This window comes from Micropterus salmoides, unplaced genomic scaffold (genome assembly GCF_014851395.1).
Source record: "Micropterus salmoides isolate LMB-PRFRI ecotype aquatic unplaced genomic scaffold, ASM1485139v1 Ms_hic_scaffold_7, whole genome shotgun sequence".
Lineage (NCBI taxonomy): Eukaryota > Metazoa > Chordata > Actinopteri > Centrarchiformes > Centrarchidae > Micropterus > Micropterus salmoides.
In genome coordinates, this window is record NW_024044459.1 from 18,015,824 (window position 1) to 18,035,401 (window position 19,578).

Sequence of the window (19,578 nt, forward strand, 5' to 3'; positions counted from 1 at the left end):
TTTGCCTTAAGAGAAGGATAATTATGAACATACTAATTCAAAATGTTTCAGAGTTAACCCTAATCATTACTTTTGTTGTTGTACAAGTTTATTAAATAGGATACATCCCTCGAGATGAACCATCTGTTTTTTTGAGGAGGGGCTAATATATAATACAGTACAAAAACAAGAAACAAACCAAAGACATTACAATTATAGACACAAACAAAACAACAATCAACAATTTAAGAAACACACTACAACTAAGACAAATACAGAAACAACAAAAAGATAAGTCCTTAGGTGAATACAACAACTTCATAGCCTCAAAAAGGCCGTGAACAAATACTTGCCCAGCAAAAACATAATATAGAATAAAGAATATTGAATATCCGGTGAATTGTAAACTATATCTATCATAAAAATATATTCTAAAATAAATTTTTTATAGACTGAATTAAAATTTAAATTAAATTTAAGACGCTCTGAGGCAAAATAACAGTAGGAAAGTGGGACGGCTTTTTTAACTAAGAGTAAATCGTCTTCACAGGACACAGACGATCTTCGGTCGCTACGCACAACACTCACGCCTGTTACGCTGTGACCCCTCAGTGCAGCTGTCTGCACACAGAGAGAGTCGACGGTCTGCTGCTGAAACACGACGCATTGAGACGCGATTTTAAAGTATAAACCCACCGTAAATGGGTTTATCACCACCTCGGCCGTCACTCTCGTTTAGCTCTATCGATTGTTGTGGATGGATTACATTGTTGTCGTCTCACCGAGAAGCCTTACAACGCCCAGTCAGCAGCGGCAGCCATCGCTCCGTCATTGACGCTGGAGGTTAGTGGGCTTCCATTTCACCAGCTAGCTTTAGCAACAGCAAGCTAACCGGCCAGGCTAGCGGAGGGAGTTTGCTAGCATGAGGCTAATGTGAACGTAACGTACTCAGGAGTAGTAACATTACGATAGTTTTTAAGACATTTGGGATGTGTAATATAGGCGTTACTTAGTTAAATTAGCTAAGGTTAGTGGGAAATGACCAAAGTTTTGTAGATTTTCTCAGTTTAGCAGTGAGTGAACTTTTTAGCAGAAAATGCATTAACTTAACCCAATGTAATGTGTGAGTTAATCTTTTTATTTAAGATACACTCACGTAAGATCTTATTATTGGTCGATTTTAATGGTAAATTAAGTCGTTAATGGACCAGGTTGACGGTGGTATCTGTCAGATAACTAGCGGCTGTTGAGCTTTGTTGCTGCTGTGTTGTTACATAATATTGAGCTAGCGTGCTGTCTGGTGTCCTCAAGCTGATGTTAGCTATGTCATAAACAGTTGGCTAACTTTCAAAGCAAACTTCTGTCAGTTTGCCAGGAGACCTCTGTGTGATCGGGACAGATGTTCGTGTTCTACATTTTGTATTTTTCCAGTCAGCCTGTTGCTGCACCTTGTGAGTAAACTGTAATCTGACACCGGTATGCTCTCTCTCTCTCCCTCTCTCCATGTGTGCTTCTACAGAAAATTGTGATCTTTTCCTACAATGGCAGTCTTTAGTCATCAGGTGCTCCTTGCAGTCACAAGATCAAGGTAAGTACGGCTAAAGCACCTACACTTCTGCAAGTGAGTGAAACAAAGAAACTCTTGCAAAGCAGGCCGTCACCCTGTAACCAGTTCTCTTCACAAAGTCAGTGACTGTAGTTGCAAGCTCTTGAGTTCAGTCTCTGCTGTGATGGAGAGCCAAAAGCACAGGCTGTCTCTGTTTACATAGTGTCTGCTGCAGTGAAGCTTATTCATGCATCCCATGATTCAAGTCAGACACAAGAGGTACACCCACACAGCTACTGTGATTTCTACTGATGATGCAAAATTAAACGGGGCTACTAGAGTAGAACACACTGAAATTAACAGGCAGCTGTGCTTCATGGTGGCATCTCAAAGTCCAGGTTTGTCCTCAGGTTCACTACCCTGGTTTCTTAATGCGACCCCACAGTTTGTTACACAAATTAACTCAGTTGTACATTAGGGTTGGGTAACATGGTGATAAAAACTATGGGAATATCTATCTATCTATCTATCTATCTAGTTATTTTGTCTGGTAGTAAACATGTATGTAAACAATGTAGGAATTAATTGGCTTTGAAAATGTTTCATGGGGACGGAAATACAGTCAACACACACAATGTGTTTCATTTTTAACAGGTATAGAGGGAGGTGGATTTAATACAGTTATAATGTATGTCAGTCATAGAAATCGGTACATCAAGCAACCCCCAACTGTGTTCATGACAGTGGGGAGTAGGGGAAGAGAAATTACATGATCACTCGAGACACAGATCAGGTGTATTATGATGCCAGGTCTGTGTTGTTGCCTACTGTGTCTGAAGATGTTCTTAAAACAATAAATAATGCTGCTCAAGAACAGATGAATGGAGAGGCTTGAGAGGTTAATGGGTGGAGTGATGATTCACCAAAATATTTAAGAGTGGTAAGGAATGCAAATGAGTTTCTCAAATGTTTATCCAGCATGACTGTATTAGCCATAGGACGCCATAATTAGTTTCTAAACAGCTTTTGTTTATTAAGTAACCTTTTTGTGCGAGCACACTGAGGGAGGCACTCCCACTCTTTCTTAAATTTTATAAATATTGTATATAGGTGCTCAACTACAAATATTTTGATTGCCAAGTACTTTGTGACAAATAACAGAACAATATACACAGCTCCGTTGCTTCTATCAAATAAAAACAGTGAAGAATAGAAATGAATTTTCCTGAGAAATCTGCTTCCCTGACCTGCGCTGCTGCTACATCTCTGTGGCAATCTCACCTGTTGTTCTGCCCTAGCTGGCTCTCCCACCGCAGCATGTTGGCTGCTGTTCTCCTCCTCATTAGCTACAGCTATCCCTTCCCTAGCCTCTCTCTGCCTGGAAATATTCAAAGCAAATTCATTGGATAGTTAATTACACCAGTTGGGCTACTTAGCTTTTCCACCTTTTCTAGGTACTCAGTTTTGCTAATACCTCTGGTTCAGACTGCCTGCGCCACTCAGGATGATCCCTTTTGAGTCAGTAAAAATATTTAGTTATACCTCTTGATTAAGAGAGCAAACATTCAGTAATCAGAAAAGACTGTTTACACATACAAGGAATTCTGATTCAGAATCAGAGTTAAAGAATTACCGTTGGCCACTTACACGAACAGTCGATATTGACTAGCGTACAACGTGCTAACCTTAACAACCCAGTGCCGAGTGTGCGCTGAGAGGAGGGGCTATTCACACACAGGTCCGATCTCAATGTGTTTTGTTGAGAGAGTTTGAGAGCAGGGCAGGAGGGACTGAGTGAATCAATGCGCTGTGTGCAGCTCATTGACAAAATAAAAAACTTTATCCACTTTAAATAGAAAAAAAATTCAATATGTGGCGGATATTGTGGTGGGCTGCCAAAAATAAATCAATGCATGGGAGTCACTGTATCTGATGTTGACTCTCTAACCATAACCCTGAATGTGTTGCCAACATGTGTCCTTTTCCTTACAAATTAAGTGTAATTTCCACAATGTTAGCGGAGGTATGGCCATCATTTTTATTTTATTTTTTTTTAAATATATATTTTGATTTTTATGAAGCTTCTTTAATTAAATAATATTTGAAAAACTATTTTCTGGTAATTTGATTGAGAATGTTCATTCTCCAAATAAAGATCCGAAATCATCTGAATGTCTTTTTCTATAATTTGAAACCTGCTGTACCAGACGGGGGTAAATGCCTACTCAGCTAGTTAATCATTAAAGCAACACAGAGGAACAGGTTACACAATGTGGTAGATGTGGTAGTTTTGCTTATAGCTGCCTGACATGCGGACAGTGAGGAGCCTGTTTGATAGACGACCATAGTTGTGCTTCTTTGTGATTGGTTGATGAGTAAACGGCGGCCTACAAGGACCAAACAAAGGCTTGTTTAAACAATACATTTAGATGTGTTATTGAGTTACTTCTGTGAGGTGTGTAGTGTTGAAACGATAAGTCAAGAACAATTTTAGATCAGTGCTTTTAAGCCATTAATCAAGGATTTGCTGCTTTTCTGTATTGTATATCTTTGTAAAACAATACCAGCAATGTAAAGGTTTTGGGTTTTAAAACTTGGGATGGGCATTTTTCACTATTTTTAGATGTTTTATAGACTAGCGTAAGTAGCAATTAAACTATAAAAATAATCAGATTAACTGATAATATAAATAGTTGTTAGTTGCTTCTTTGTAGTGGTTACTTTTAAATATTCCTAAAATATTCATACTACATCAGCATTTGGTGGTGTAGATTGTGTGCAGTGATGCTGCAACCAATATGTATTTTTATTATTTAATCTGGCAGCTTATTTTTTTTTAATCATTATTTATATAATTGATGATAAATACATTCAAGCTATCAGGACTGTAATTAACAATTAGGTTCATTATTGATTAATCTGCTTATTATTAATTTTTATTATTTTATTTAATCAGTCAATCTTTTGGATTATAAAAGAGTTTTAAGTATTTATGCCAAAAAAAAAAGAAGTAAAACATTAATCAAATATCAAAATAGTTGGCTATTAGTTTTTTTATCAGTGACTAATCACCTAATTGTCGCAGCTCCAGGGCCTGTAGAGATGTCCATGAGAAGCCATAACAAGAAATTTAAATTTAGACTCCTGTCTTTTTTACTGGCCTGGTGTGGCTACACGTTTAAACACATAAACCTAGGTCTCAATTAGATGCCTGGTCTGGTTATTATAGAAGTTCTTTGGATGTATAAAAGCTCTTGAAGCCCTTCGGGTCGCCTGCTTGAGCTAGTTCAGCTCCTTAGGTCCCACATACACACACAAATGTCAATATGGACACGATGCACATCGTAAGATCAGTTAGATTCTCCACAATTCAGTCGTTCAGTTCATGTTATGGAAACCATGAGCAACAAAGTATAATTAATTCAGAATTACCGGCATGTTTAACAAGACGCACTGTAAAGAAGTGGTGGTGTCATAAAGTCTGAATATGTGTAAATCCGTGATTATTGATATTTCTTTAGTCCATAAGGGTTCACCGATTTTAAAGAAAACCTTTTTCATAAAAATTGATCCAAGTTTAAATAACTACGGTAATCTTCGGCTTTCATCCTTTCTAGAGTAAGCTACCAGTATTTTGATACGGGGCTATCTGTGCTTGATGTGCTGTCAACTAAATTAAATTCACTATGCTTTATTGGCATGAATGTTTAGGATCAACAATATTGCCAAAGTAGAAAGTCACACACAAAGAATCAGGTCATTGTTTCTCTGAGCTAGGATGTTTGACAGTATCAATTAACTGATTAATTGTTGATCACTTAATCAGTTCAGCAAATACACATTTGAGCAGTATCATATACGTGCTTTACTTTTTCTAACATTCCCTTGCACAGTGTAACAACTAACCAGTTTTTCTTGTCTCTGTCAACAGGGGATCGTATTTGTTATCCAAGAGGCACAGCTGCTCCTCCTTGTCTTCCAAAGCCTTTTTCCACATAGACCCTCCAGGCCACGGCTCGTCCTTATTGACACTTAGGCACTCCCGCTACGGCTACTCCCACTGTTACAGAGGCCTCAGCCGTGGACACAACTCCGCCCTGCTCGCCCGCTCTCTACACAGCTCAGGTGTTTGGCACCAAGACATAAAGCAGGAGGACACTAAGGCCTCACCTGCAGCCGCACAGGATGCTTCTCCAGCGGCAAAAAATGACTCTGTGACCACTTCATCCCAGCCCCAACCCCCATCATCTCCCACTCCGACGCCCACATCCACAACCGCCACCACAGCAGCCGCCGTCCCTCCGGTGCAGGAGAGGGCGGTCTTGAAAAAGTCTGTGTATCAGAGGATTGTGGATGAGTTGAAGCATTACTACAATGGCTTCCGATTACTCGGCATCGACATCAAGATTGCAGGCAGGATGGTGTGGAGGCTGCTACATGGACAGCTGCTCACACGCCGAGAGAGGAGACGGGTAAGTGAAGCAAAATGGGATGTGGACTGAGCTTAAAAAAAAATCAAAGAACACATTAAAAACATATTTCCCAAAGATGGTTTTTGCCATTTTAGGTAGTTCTCATCATGCTGATGTATGTTCAAGTGCTTGTTTTTCTGATAACTTTGGTTTTAATTTACTCTTTGATGCTATAAAAAGGGGGTTTCATGTTATGATTAACAGCTGAACCCTGGTCGTAATTGACCTCGATGCCGCGGCTTGAACCCTGATCACTACTGCGCAGACTCTGGCTCCAATTGATATCACCAGCACAAGAATGGCAGCACCAGTATATGGAACATTTTGGCTTTATTTAAATTTTGTACAGTGAGAGGAAGCGAAGACGCGTCGTCCGTCTGTATGTAGAGTCTCTGTGTTACAGGGTTTATTTATCTTCAATTGGAAACCTCCTGCAATGTGCGGCACAGGGATCTAGATCATTTACAGTCAGGAAGTTACTGTGTCATGCATAGACACAAGTGCCCAGCACACATGGACTTGGAAAACGCCAAAAATACCCTTTAGTTATATACAGTTGCATTGGAGAAACGTATGTCGCCAAGAACATAACTTTTTAAATATGCAGACAAAGAACTTTTCTGCTCCTTTCTTAAAACACAACTCATCACAAATGAAGATTTTTCTAAAACGTGTTGCTCTAAAATCAGCATATATTGAGCATGAAATGTCTTTTCTCTTCAGTGAAACCATTAAAGCTATCGTTTTTGATAGTAATTGACCTGAAAGTGTAACTGTGCACATAAAATTTTTTATCCCCAGAGCCAAGCTGCTAACATGGATAAAACAGCAGCATGTCTGTCTGGCTCCTTTACAGTCGTGTTGTTTGTTTGTCATTACAAAACATTGCGCTCTAGAAGTAGTCATCCCCCCCCACTCCTTCTGGGTCGTTATCAGGAAGCCAGCAAGGCATATTTTATGACTTTAGGGTTTCTTTGAATGTTTCACACATTAACATGTCAATAAGGAATGTGTACTGTGTGAGCAGCAGCAGGTATGCAGCTGTGTGGGATGCGTGCCCACCTGCAGACTAGTTTTCTTTCAGAAGGGAGCAAAAAAAAGAAAATAAATGAAGGACATGTGAGGCTGTACTATTAAAACTCCTAATAATCCTGAAACAGGTTACATTTAATCTGTGGCACTAAATAAATGAAACTGTGAAATGCATTCGGTTTAAATCATTTTACACTAATAGACTATTTGATATTGCACAGGGATATTTAGAGTTCAGCTGTAGTTTGAGCCTCATGCAGTGCTAATATGTGACACTGAATAATTATTACTATACCAGTTTTCTCTCTGATGTCCCCGGTTGCTCTGCCTCGCCTCTGTGATTCACAGTTTCCTGATGGACAGATGGCTTTGCTTGTTGCTGAAGTTAGTTAACAGCTAGCTGCTGTTATTAGCTCAGTTAGCTGTGCAACCACTGGTCAGATTGGCTCTGCCAGTACTGGGAGCTCATGTACCGCGGGAGTGTTAGTGTTTACTTTACACTGTATAAAGGTGTTTACTTACTCAAGCACTGGAGGTTTTCAGGACAGGGGCGGGGGGACCTGTCGGGGAGTGATGGAGGGAAGCGGCGCCTGAATGGGAACCGGAGTCGGTGTTATGTCGATTTATGCTATGCTACTTATTGAGATGTGCTACTTGGCGGTAGCATATATCGTCAGAACACCGTGTTCACTCACTGATAACTGGAACCTGGAGTCTGCATGATGGGGTGGGTGGGCGTAACGTTAACACACACTCTGCTTTACTAGCAAATGTAAACACCAATCAATACCTGCGACACATCCCTCCCTACCTTTTGGTTTTTACAGAAACACGTAACATACCATGGACTGTGTATATAAAAAAAAAATATATATATGAAGGCAAATATCGTTGCGTTTTCTGTTTCATGGAAACTTTCTGCTTAAAGTAATCCCTCTGAGTAATCCCCATTTTTACAAAATGTACCTGTAATCTGATTACGTTTTTATTTTTGGTACTGTAACGGAATACAGTTACTTTTTTTGTATACTGATTACGTAATGGTGTTACATGTCATCCGTTAAACCCCAACCCTGCTAGTCACTATTACTGTGTTATGCTCCTGACCCCGATCTGAAAGAGCAGCACTTCAGAGGCCTGATGCTCCTGAAAATGCCGCTGTCATGCATCCAAAATCTAAAATGCATGTGACTTTATTAAAGCTAGACCACAGCTGGATTTTTTTAAGGCCAGTTTCAATATTTGAGTCCCTGAACGTATTTATGCAAATATCAGAAAACATTGAAAGATAAACGGAGACAAGACACTGGTGGATAATTTAAAAAGCACATTCTGGTACTGTCGCACTGACTGATCGATGTACACAGATTGCAATATGTGTATGCATCCTCGGTGACCCAAGTTGTGCACATGCCATGGTAAAACTATATTTGGGCTATTTTAGAAGAGGACTGGCAGAGCTTGAGTGCATGTGTAATAAGATCTTACAGGGAAACACACCTCCAATGACTTGGGCACTGACAGCGGGGCTATGGTGAATACTGGCCCGTGTTACCGTCCACATTTTGTGACATCAGCGTTGTTTTCCTTTTTGTTTGTAGCTGATGAGGACTTGTGCCGATCTGTTCCGTCTGGTGCCCTTCATGGTGTTTGTCATCGTTCCTTTCATGGAGTTCCTTCTTCCGGTCTTCCTCAAACTCTTCCCAGAGATGTTGCCCTCCACCTTCGAGACAGAGTCGAAGAAGGCATGTATTATGTACACACACAGCCGCCCAAATGACCTCATGACTGGTGTTAGAGCCATCTTTGAAGTTGTTTGCCTTCTGTGTTTATTTTTATGTAATACACTTTTTGTACACTGTGAGCACATTTACATATACTGAGACTGTATTTATACAGAAAGGGTCATGCAGTCAGGTGTGTTTCATACCAGGTGAAGCATACAGTTTTTGAGGAACCCTTTGTAAACATCTTTAATCAATAAATGGAGAAGCAAAGGTAAGTGTCTAGACACTACAATTGGAGTGTGCGTTATAGAGCTGGTGCCTGCGGCGCACACATCATTTGAGGTCGCTAACACTGCTGCACCTCAGTGACTAATTGGAAAGCCACGACACAACTGGTTTCATTATGGTTATATAACTCCTCAGATTTGGCTGTGGCTGTTGCACTAAGACCTTCTGGTCATGCAGGCAGCTGACTTTATCTAATCCAGGCAATTTACTTTGGGAGTTGTAGCACAATATATACACCACATGCTCTACAAACCTGTAAAGAGTTTTATAAAGCTTATTATCCAAGAATTTTTAATATACCAATAACATGACATTCCTTTTGTTCTCTGATGTTCCCTGGTTGTTCGGCAGCACGTTTGAGTGATTCACAGATATGCTCTCGTGCTCTTGGACAGCACAGAGGTGTCTGAAAATATGGCTCAACATAGGAAGTGATAGATTTCAGTACAGTGTCAAATCCTGGGTGGGAGATACCAGAGAGAAGTGTAAAATGTATATATTGTGATTTAACATTGTCCTTATATGTGGTCCTTTTTTTTTTATTAAGTTGTTAGAATTTTTAAGGCGTTTACGATTGTTTGGCCAAATTTATTTATTTATTTGTCTACCTGATGGCTAATACCTTTTTTTTAAAAAGTAAAAATCACCAGCCCCTCAGCTTTTTATGATTTGCCTTTCAAAGAAACACAAAGGAAAGGTCCGAACAGACTACATTATAAATCACATTTCTACTTTTAGATTATTCATTATCTGCAACTGTCTCAAATTGTTTAAAGACCCCAGTTTTTGTACCTGACCTCCGAGCCAATGACTACATCTTCTAAAAGTATTTAATTTAACTCTGTAATATTGAACTATATAGAACTTGAATACAATCAACACAGTGTGATTACTGTATATTAATGCATCGAACTGTTGCCATATTTGAGGCATATTTCTTTAACCGACCTGTCTCCCCTCCCTCTACTTCATGCAGGAGGAGAAGCAGAAGAAGGGTCTGGCAGCTAAGCTGGAGCTGGCCAAGTTTCTCCAAGAGACCATCGCTGAGATGGCTCGAAGGAATAAAGCAAAAGCTCAGACAGATGACGAGACGCAGCGCTTCTCCACATATGTCCAGCAGGTAGCATTAACATCGTGTGTGTCCCAACAGTCTGTGGAAGCCCATGCACACATTTTACACAGCAACATCCATTTTATTAATGCTGTACTGTTTCCGCTGTACTGTTATTAAGATCTGAATGTTCCCAAATCAGCGTTTAAAAAGTGATAAGACTTGGTAAACAAACTGAACCGTAGTTGTTTATTGTCATGATTGTAATTAGGAAACTAAGATGTCTAGAGGACTTTCCAGAATTAAAACAAAACTGCATTTGTGAGGGGGGGGAAAGTTTTGAGAGCCGTAGAGTAGAGTGTTAAATGTGGCAGTTCTGAGAGTAGTATTAATAAAAAGTAGTTACAATTGATTGTGAGTGCAATGTCCAAGTAAGGCTTGTGATTTTTATTAATTATAACAAATAATAATCTGCAGGTCTGAAACTACTAATACAGCCGGTCTGGACTCGGATAATATTTGCTCAGCATGGTTTCTTTGTGTGTCCTTGTCAGGTTCGGGGCACCGGTGAGCAGCCCACCACGAAGGACATCGTCCGGTTTTCGAAGCTGTTTGAGGACGAGCTGACGCTAGAGCACCTGGAGCGCCCCCAGCTGGTGGCTCTGTGTAAGCTGCTGGAGCTGCAGCCCATCGGCACAAACAACTTGCTGCGTTTTCAGCTGATGATGCAACTCAGGACCATCAAGTCAGACGATGAGGTGAGCTGGTAGTTTTGTGGTCGAGGGACTGTAGGCATGATTTTAATGTCATGAGAGGAAGAAACAGACAAAGGTTATGAAACCAGGAAGAGACATGCTAGCAGTTTAGCATGTTTTAGCCCATTTCTGCAAATATACTTTACTGCTGCCAACTATTCTCCCACAAGTTTTTATGTCCTGTCTGTCAGGCAGACTTTAGATGTCCATTCATACTATTATGAGTTAAGTAATCCATCAAAGTAAAATATAATTTATCCTTTTTTTTTTGCTGCCTTATTGCAGCAATAATAATAATCTTTATAGAGCACTTTTCAAAACCATGTTACAAAGTGCTTTCACAACAGCAAAGACAATGAAATGCAAATTAAATTTTAAAAGAAAATAAATAAATAAAATCAACCAAAATCAGAAAAGGCTCTCCTATAAAAGTACGTTTTTAAGAAGGGATTTTTAAGAGTTCATAGACTCAGCCGCCCTGATTGTCTAGGCAAGGACAGTCCTGTAATGTTCCTTACCACATTAAAATAATGTGACATCAATCTGAACGCACTAAAAGTTTACTGTGACGATTCTGCAAATCTAATTTTATATCGTAGTGAAATGAACAGAAAGCAGTGCTTCTCTGAAACAGCCACAATCTAAAAAGGCAGTTATTGTAATAATAAAAATATTAGTGTGTACATTATGTTGTGTACATTAGTACCCACAATGGAAAGGTGTCATTGTGATTAAACTGATTACATATTGAATGAAATACAGATGTGTAATTATTCTTGTCCCTCTTGACGTGTAGTTTCTTGACTTCCCTCTCTGTTTCTTCACAGATGATTGCAGCAGAGGGTGTGCCAGCCATGAGTGTGTCAGAATTACAGGCAGCATGTCGTAGTCGAGGGATGCGGTCTCTGGGTCTCACCACAGACCAGCTACGTGTGCAGCTGCAGCAGGTGAGCAGCTGAGTGTTGGTAGATAGACACTAAATCCTGGTTTCACAAATGTAGGATTTCCCAGATTAACATCTCCCAATGCTGAATATTTTACACAGATATAACTATGAATTTGAATTATACACATTTCGTGCAGTTGACAGATTGAAATGAAACAAGTAACGAGCAGATTTTCATTTCTTCTGTTTATCAGATATATGAGATTTGGCTTTGCCAGCGTGAAGGGAAAGATGAAGCGCTTTACTTGTAGTGATCATTCTCTAAGTTTGTTGTTAAAACAAAATGGACAGGCTGGAAGAGACTCAGTGCAACACATGCTTAATAAAAGAATCTGTCGTCTTATGTCACTGTGAATAATAAATGTCCTTCTCCATCTAGTGGCTGGACCTGCACCTGAAGGAGAACGTTCCTCCATCGCTGCTGCTTCTCTCCAGAGCCATGTATCTGACGGACCTCAAACCAAAAGCCCCAGTCATCCCGCCTGTTCCCAAACTCGAGGTTCGACCTTTACAATCTACTTAAAATCTTAACAGGCTGCACCATTTAATTTTCACTTGAATGTACAGATTAGAAAAAGTTGCCCTCAGCTTCACATTCCAGCTGTTTAAATAGCTGCTATGCAGGCCATTGATGTTTTAGTGTTTGCTCTCCTTAGCACAAGCTGTTTCATAACTATTTTGGTGGTTTCTGTCACTGTATTAGTAACCTGGGCTGGAACAAGTGATTATTTTCAGTCTGTGAATTTAAAAAGCGGTAAGAAATGCCCATCACAACTTTCCACGGCGAGACACGGTGTCTTCAAATTGCTTGATTTTGTCTCATAAAGAGTCAAATAATTTATTTCATGTCATAATGTCAGAACACGTCAAAGTAAATTTTGTCATTTTTAAAAATGACTGAAACTATTAATCAGTTATCAAAATAGTTGCTGATTCACTTTCTCTCTGTCAACTCATCGATTAATCGGCTCTCGCAGCTCTATTAATAACCCTAAACCCTTATTAATTGTTATTAATCTCCTCCAGACACATAAATATACTCTGCTATAAATAATGTTTTATTCATTTAATTATTTAAAGGTCCAGTAGGCAACTTTTATAAAGAAATTATTTTTGCCATATTTGCTGACAATTTGCTGACAATGTCACTTTGTCCTGACTTTGAGTCAGATAATTTGAAGAAAAAACAAATCAGGTTCCTTCTCCTAGTGCTCTTAGTGCCATTTGCAAGAATCCACCTCTGCCTGAACAAAACAACCAATCGGAGCCAGGAGCAGAAAGACCTTAAAGGTTTTTGCATTGTATGTTCAGTTGTTACAGACTGCTTCTTTAACAAGTATTAAATTAATAAAATGACATCCTCCCTCATTTAACTTGTTTAACTGCTGGACACAACATGTCTCCTACTTAACTTAAATTCTCAGATTATGTGTCCTGGAGTTTTAAAGGATCTACATTTCTGACGTTTAAATTGCATATTTGAGCACGATTGGTTGCCCAACCAGTTGGGACGTCGCGTCTTAAACTTAGATTGGAGGTTGAGCACAGAGAAACTTTCCCCCTTCAGCAGATAAATGTGGAAACAAGCCTTCTAGTGTCAAACTGTGCACTTACATCGCTCTGCACAGCGAAGGTCAAAGATCCAAGTGAAAAACAACATGCGAAACACATTTTTGAGTGGAGGGGCGACAAGAAAGAAACCAGAGCAGGTGGTCTTTAGTTAGATATGGTCTTCTTATCAGATGTATTGTTGTTGTTTTTGCAGAAAGCTACTCCTCCTCCAGTGGAGAATACAGGAGCGAACACGACCTCAGTCAGTGCTGACATGTTGGCGGACCCTGCTCTCATCATTAAAGACAGACCGGTCAGTGCACTCTTTAAAACACCACCACTAAACGCACAGCAGCAATGAGATAAGTAGAACTGTATTGACGACAGAGCCCAGGGATATGAAACATGTAAACGGCAAATAAAATTTGGTGATTTTTGCACAGACTGAAAGATTAAGGACCGATATTCCTTCATGGATTAAGAAAATTCTTCAGCTTCTTAAAGGAATAGTTCAACATTTAGGGAAATGTGCTTATTTGCTTTCTTGCTTAGATTAGATGAGAGGATTGATACCACTCTCGCCTCTGTACATAAATATGAAGCTACAGCCAGCTTAGCACAAAGACTGGAAACGGTGAAACAGCTAAGTTCACCTACCCGTATGTCTAAAAACACGTTATATCTTGTTTGTTCAATACCACCATCATCATCAATCTTTATTCATCCCCATAGGGAAATTAGTTTGCAGCACAATCAAGTAGGCATTACATCATACGGCACAGAGATAACCATCAGACATACTGATAAACTTACTAATACACACACTAATGAAACATAATTCCCATATCCCTGCACCTCGCTGCCGATTAAAGCAGGCAGACCAGACCAGCTGAGCGTTCTGCCTATTTGGCGAAAATATGTGCCGTACCTGTTTAAAAACTTGATTGCTTGAGGCACAAATGAAGATTTTAATCTATTTTTGGTAAATGGAGGGAGGCAGTATCGTCACCCAGATGGCAACATTTCAAATGACGGGGCAAGGGGGTGCCTCTTGTCTCCCACAATGTTTTTTTGTTTTGTTGCCTATAGATACATCCCATACTTGGTAACTTGATCCCTAATAGTTTACTGGCCGTTGTTACAGTTTTTCTTACAGACTATTTCTGTGCCTCAGTAGCCTTGCCAAACCAGAAAATGATGCAAAAGGCCAAAACACTTTCAATAAAAGCACAATAAAACATCTGAAGCATTTTGTTGTGGACAGAAGATGACGATTTCTTTATAAAGTACATTCTTTTGTTATGTCTTAGTGCTTATGAGGTCGGACCACAGATCCCATTTAAGCTTATGGTCGAGCACATGCCAAGGTATTTGTAATTTGAAACAGACTGTATAGGCTCCCCGTTAATAAAAATAGAATTAGATGATTGCAACGTTCTAAAATCAATGGACATTTTGTTTTCGTGGTGTTTAGAAAGAGGCTTGACTTCTCACACCACTTTAGGAAGTAATCCATTTACACATATTACACACACTTGTATATTTAGCTGTTCAACCAGTCTTTGTGCTAAGCTATGCTAATCGGCTGCTAGCTGTAGCTTTATATTTAACCTACAGACATGAGGGTGGTATCACACCTCTCAATTGTGGTTCCCAAAATGTTTAAACAATTTCTTTAAGTTAAATAAACCATCAGATTGTCAACAAAAAGCCTGGTCACACAGGACAAAAAAAACCTTAGCTCATGAAAAGTTGACCTTTTTGGAGATGCATGGTTTTCCCATGAAAGCAACGTTTAAAATAGATCTATGAATCATAGAAAAACAAAAGAAAAACATGTCTAGAGGGGAAGTTGTACAGAAGAACCATGAAGTCCTGCAAAAACCTCAATCTTATATTTGTCCTATTTTTCTGTTTGTGTGTGTTGTAGGTGGAGGAGCTACGGGACAAGGCACCTGTGGTGTCAGACAAACCTCTGACTCCTGCTGAAGTCCTTCAGGTGAGCACCCATTGTTCCTTGGACCTGTATGGGATTTGACATGACACAGGGTTTTATAATCCAGTTAGTTCTTCCTGGCTTTGATCTTTCTCACATGACAGGCTAATCTCTCACAGTGGGACTCAGGAAAACCAGCCATTCCTCTCAACAGAAAGTGCTTGAGCACAGTAGAGAAAGTACAGAGACTGGATGGAAATCGGTTTAGTTATTAGATATATGGAAGTAATATTGAGAAATTTGACAGAGTAACCATCACAAAAACAGAAATCTGCTGTCAAAGTTGGAACCGAGGGAACAAGTTAATCTGTGTGAGGTTTAAAAATAGCTGATTAAATATAGACCTATCACTGTCTCGCGCGCTTCCAAGTGACTCTTCCAAGAGTTTTTTTTTTTTAAAAACCAACCAGAGATACTATGTGACATCAAACCCCATTTTAAAGCCTGTGTGTCAGTTGTGTTTTTTTTAATGAGTTCGTAGCACCTTTGACATTATTCTGATGGCATACGTTTGTGTTTTTAGAAAAGCGACACAAGCTAGTCGTCTCCCTCGTTCACTCACTCTTTCTCACACGGTCTCTGCATACATGTGTTTAAATGTCAAGTTGATGTTTCACCACTTTGTGTACACATTCCACACTAATTTCTAAACAAAGATGTGTATCATACGTTCAATGGTGCTGTTTTAAGGAGGTCCAGTACACGGGCACGCATTTTATTCTTACTTACATCCATCCATTGTCAACTGCTTATCCTGCGTACAGGGTTGCGGGGGGGCTGGATCCAGTCCCAGCTGACATCGGGTGAAAGGTGGGGGTACACCCTGGACAGGTCTAGTCTTACTAAATAAGTTTTAACTTGTCAAGTAAGACTTTGATTCTGTCGTCTGCTGATAGACAGACATAGGATTTTTACTTTTTGGTAAGAGAAGGTTGTTGATCACATGTTTAGTTTAGAGAGCCCAGTAATCTGGGAGCGCTGAGGTCCGTCAGTGCAGCACAAACTAAGAGAACTGCACTATTATTCAGCTCTTGTTGACTAGACTCACCTTATTATTAAGGCTGCTCGTTAAATTGTCCCTTTGTTTTCAGTTTTTTACTTGTGCAGATGCATCACAACTCAGCATTATAGATTCCTGTAGTGTCGGCTTGTTCACTGTTTGTCTGCTGACTTTTGTATCATCCTGTCCCAGTCTTTACTCTCTATCCTATTATTCCTGCCACTTAAAGGCTGTGAGCTATTATATAGAGATGTACTGATTGATCAGCTGGTGACCGGAATCTGCCAGTTTTCAGCTTAATTGGCCGTGAACGGTGCCGATCAGTCTCGTATATCCGATCCTGTACCGGTCATTTAAACTCATGATATCATGAGCACAGTGTCACAGACAGTAACACACTATTGTACTATTATGTATTTAACCTGTAAGGCCAAAATTAGCCGTGTGTCTCCACACATAGACTTTAAGGGAAAAACAAGGTGAGCAAGTAGTTTTGTGAATGAACACTAGAATAAAGCTGAGCTGTGTTATACTGCAGTTCATTTTCAGTTTGACTTTATTTGTAAAGAAAAGCTCTTTCCAGTAGCCTAACCTGGAGCACTTTTTATTTTAAGATTTGGTTGCGCGAGAGAGAAGGTCCGGTAACCTGCTACAGTTTCGGGGGAAAAAAGTAACAGTTCTTTAATAGTCAGTGTTTTATTATCAACAAACAGTTGAAGGGACCCATGTGAGAATAGCAAATGCTTATTCTGGTGCTAATAAAGAAAGAATTTTCCATAAGAAAAGTTACAAAAATGTTTGTGTATGCTCTCAATTATAGTTCTTAGACATCTCTACTATGAAATAAAGGCAAAATGCAATAAACATTAAAATAAATTTGTATCATGCAATCCTAAATTAATCCATAACAAGGAACTTCCACTGCAGACTGTGTAATACATTTTTGTTGATAAATACTGGTTATTGAAGTTATACAAAGTGCTGTAACCTCTTCCACAGGCTAAAGCAGCAACAGAGGTGTCCCAGAAGAGCAAGATGAGTGCCAATGGCGTGTAAAGCAGAGCAGGAGCATCTGGACTAAAGATGAGGGGAGGGTGGAAATCACCGTTCTGCACTGTCTGGCATGTTAATGATCATCCAGGAGTCCTGCTGCCTCCACGTCCCTCTTTCTGGTAACACCCAGGAAAGGTCTGCTGCCTCCTCAGCCTCATCTCAGCAGCTGCTTCTTCATACCCACATTTGTTGCACTCCATTCTCTGTAACTGTCTGTTAGAGCTGGACAAACCAGCCTGAAACTTCACTGGACTGGCAGACCACTAATGGTGTGATTTCTTTGACCTACTGTCCTGTACGTGACGCCCACGCCGCCCGTGACAGAGCCTGGTCGACCGTCTGTTTAATGGTGTCTCCCTACAGTCTAGACAGTCTCCCTCCTGCTCCTGTACATTTGTAAATATCCTGTAAATTTCTGTCTCAGTCTTACATCACAGCAGCAGCTTCGTACATTTTGCTATGAAAAAAGTAAGTAAAAGTTTTTCTCTCTTAGCGGTTTTATTTTGTTTTGTTTGGATACTTCAGTCAGGATAATAAGACAAGTCATCAGCTCTTCAGAAATACTTGGCTGAACTTTTTGGTTCAGTAGCTGTCCCTCCTTCGTCGGGTGATGTGTTGGTGGGCTAGCAGATTTGGACTGGCCCTGCCTCTGAACAGGGTGACGGAGCGTTGTTACTTGCTGCTGCAATGAGCAAATGAAGACTGGTATATTATTAAGAGAGAGGTCACTCCTTAAACCCAGAGGTGACTGGTAAAGTGCAGTCTGCTTCCACTGACTGGAAACATAATATTGCAGATTTTATTTGCAGATGCAGTGTATGTATTGTGTTTTAACACTATGATGCTAAGATTTCTGTAAACTGAAAAGAGAAAATACGTGATGATATATTATCAATATGGGGAAGAAACTAAAATCTCGAAGCCACAAATTAGATTAATGTTACTTTTAGTATTGTGGCATTAAAAGAGATAATTAATATCATTGACTGATTCGCCCACCTATCCTACTTCATGAAGCGCACATAAATATATCACCCTGAAAGCTGTTATTGGAAAGTTTACCACAGAAATGTGTACTGTGTAAGTGCAGTTTTGTGTGTTGGACAATGCTCAAGAGTAACTGAAGTTTTTGTCTCCACACCATTTTTCCTCATTGCTATCCATCTGTGGGCAGCTCCCAGAAGTGGATGCCATAAATAAAAGGATATTTATTAGGGAAAAATATTGCTTATGAAGATCTCTAGTATTTGTTTTACATATGTGCCTAAAGTTAAAGGGGCGATTGTGTTTGCATTTTTCATCAAAGAACAGATTTTCTATATTGTACCATTGTGGTTTGATCATTCACCGCGGTGTGTTTAAAGTGCCCAGTTGCACATTTTCCTCTTTAGTTGAATGTCTCCTTTTCCCTGCCCCATTTGATCCAAGTATCAATCTAAATTAATCCTTTCCTTATAATCACCAGTGTTGGCACTGATGAAAAATCAATCACCTCTGCGCTTGTGGTGGAAAGGGGATAAAGAAAAAATAAATTGAAATAATTTGCTTTATCATCTCTGGTTTGTGCTCTGCTGCCATATTTGAAAGATTTCCCCTGATATTCTGAGTAGACATGAACTGATGTATGCAACACTTAACGGCAGTTGGTGCTTTTTAACAACACCTATCGCCGACCTGTTGAGAAAGACGTGTCATGTTGATGTGCTTGAGTTTGACTGTTACTATCTCAGCAGTTAATGTGAATGACTGGATTCAGATTTCTGCTGTGCACGTGAGACTGAAAAGTGTAAATGTCTTTACCCGGTTATTGAACTGGATGCAGTCTTCTGCATCCACAGTGCATTTGTCATCAGATGCTCCAACTCGTCCTGCATAACCTTCCTTGTGTCACCTCTTGGAACAGGGTTTGTTTGTTTTTCACTCAACAATATCATAGTTTGTGTCGACAACTCTGCCTGTCAGGAAACTATTACTTCCTACTACCACAGTACTGGTTTGGTTCATCAACACCATCATGATGTTTCCTCTGTCTTCAGATTCGTTTCCTTCAGTTCAAATACTGCTGTCCAGTTACTACTTACCCTGCATTAAATGTACCATGGCAAATTAGCGTTGGGGTGATGACATGAAAGTTATTCACATGATTAAAATCATGAACCCTTTACAGTCGTGTCCTCTCTCT

The 19,578-nt window shown here is 39.7% G+C and overlaps 1 protein-coding gene across 1 annotated transcript; it reads left to right on the forward strand.

Annotated features, from left to right (window-relative positions):
- Nucleotides 1-581: 581 nt before the first annotated feature.
- Nucleotides 582-19,558, forward strand: letm2 (leucine zipper-EF-hand containing transmembrane protein 2). The gene is made up of 11 exons (XM_038702498.1): nucleotides 582-822; nucleotides 1,499-1,567; nucleotides 5,457-5,997; nucleotides 8,631-8,774; nucleotides 10,021-10,164; nucleotides 10,650-10,853; nucleotides 11,678-11,797; nucleotides 12,176-12,295; nucleotides 13,562-13,660; nucleotides 15,278-15,346; nucleotides 17,343-19,558. The coding sequence occupies exons 2-11, from the start codon at nucleotides 1,521-1,523 to the stop codon at nucleotides 17,397-17,399; spliced, it is 1,545 nt and encodes a 514-aa protein (XP_038558426.1). The 5' UTR covers nucleotides 582-822; nucleotides 1,499-1,520; the 3' UTR covers nucleotides 17,400-19,558.
- Nucleotides 19,559-19,578: the final 20 nt, after the last annotated feature.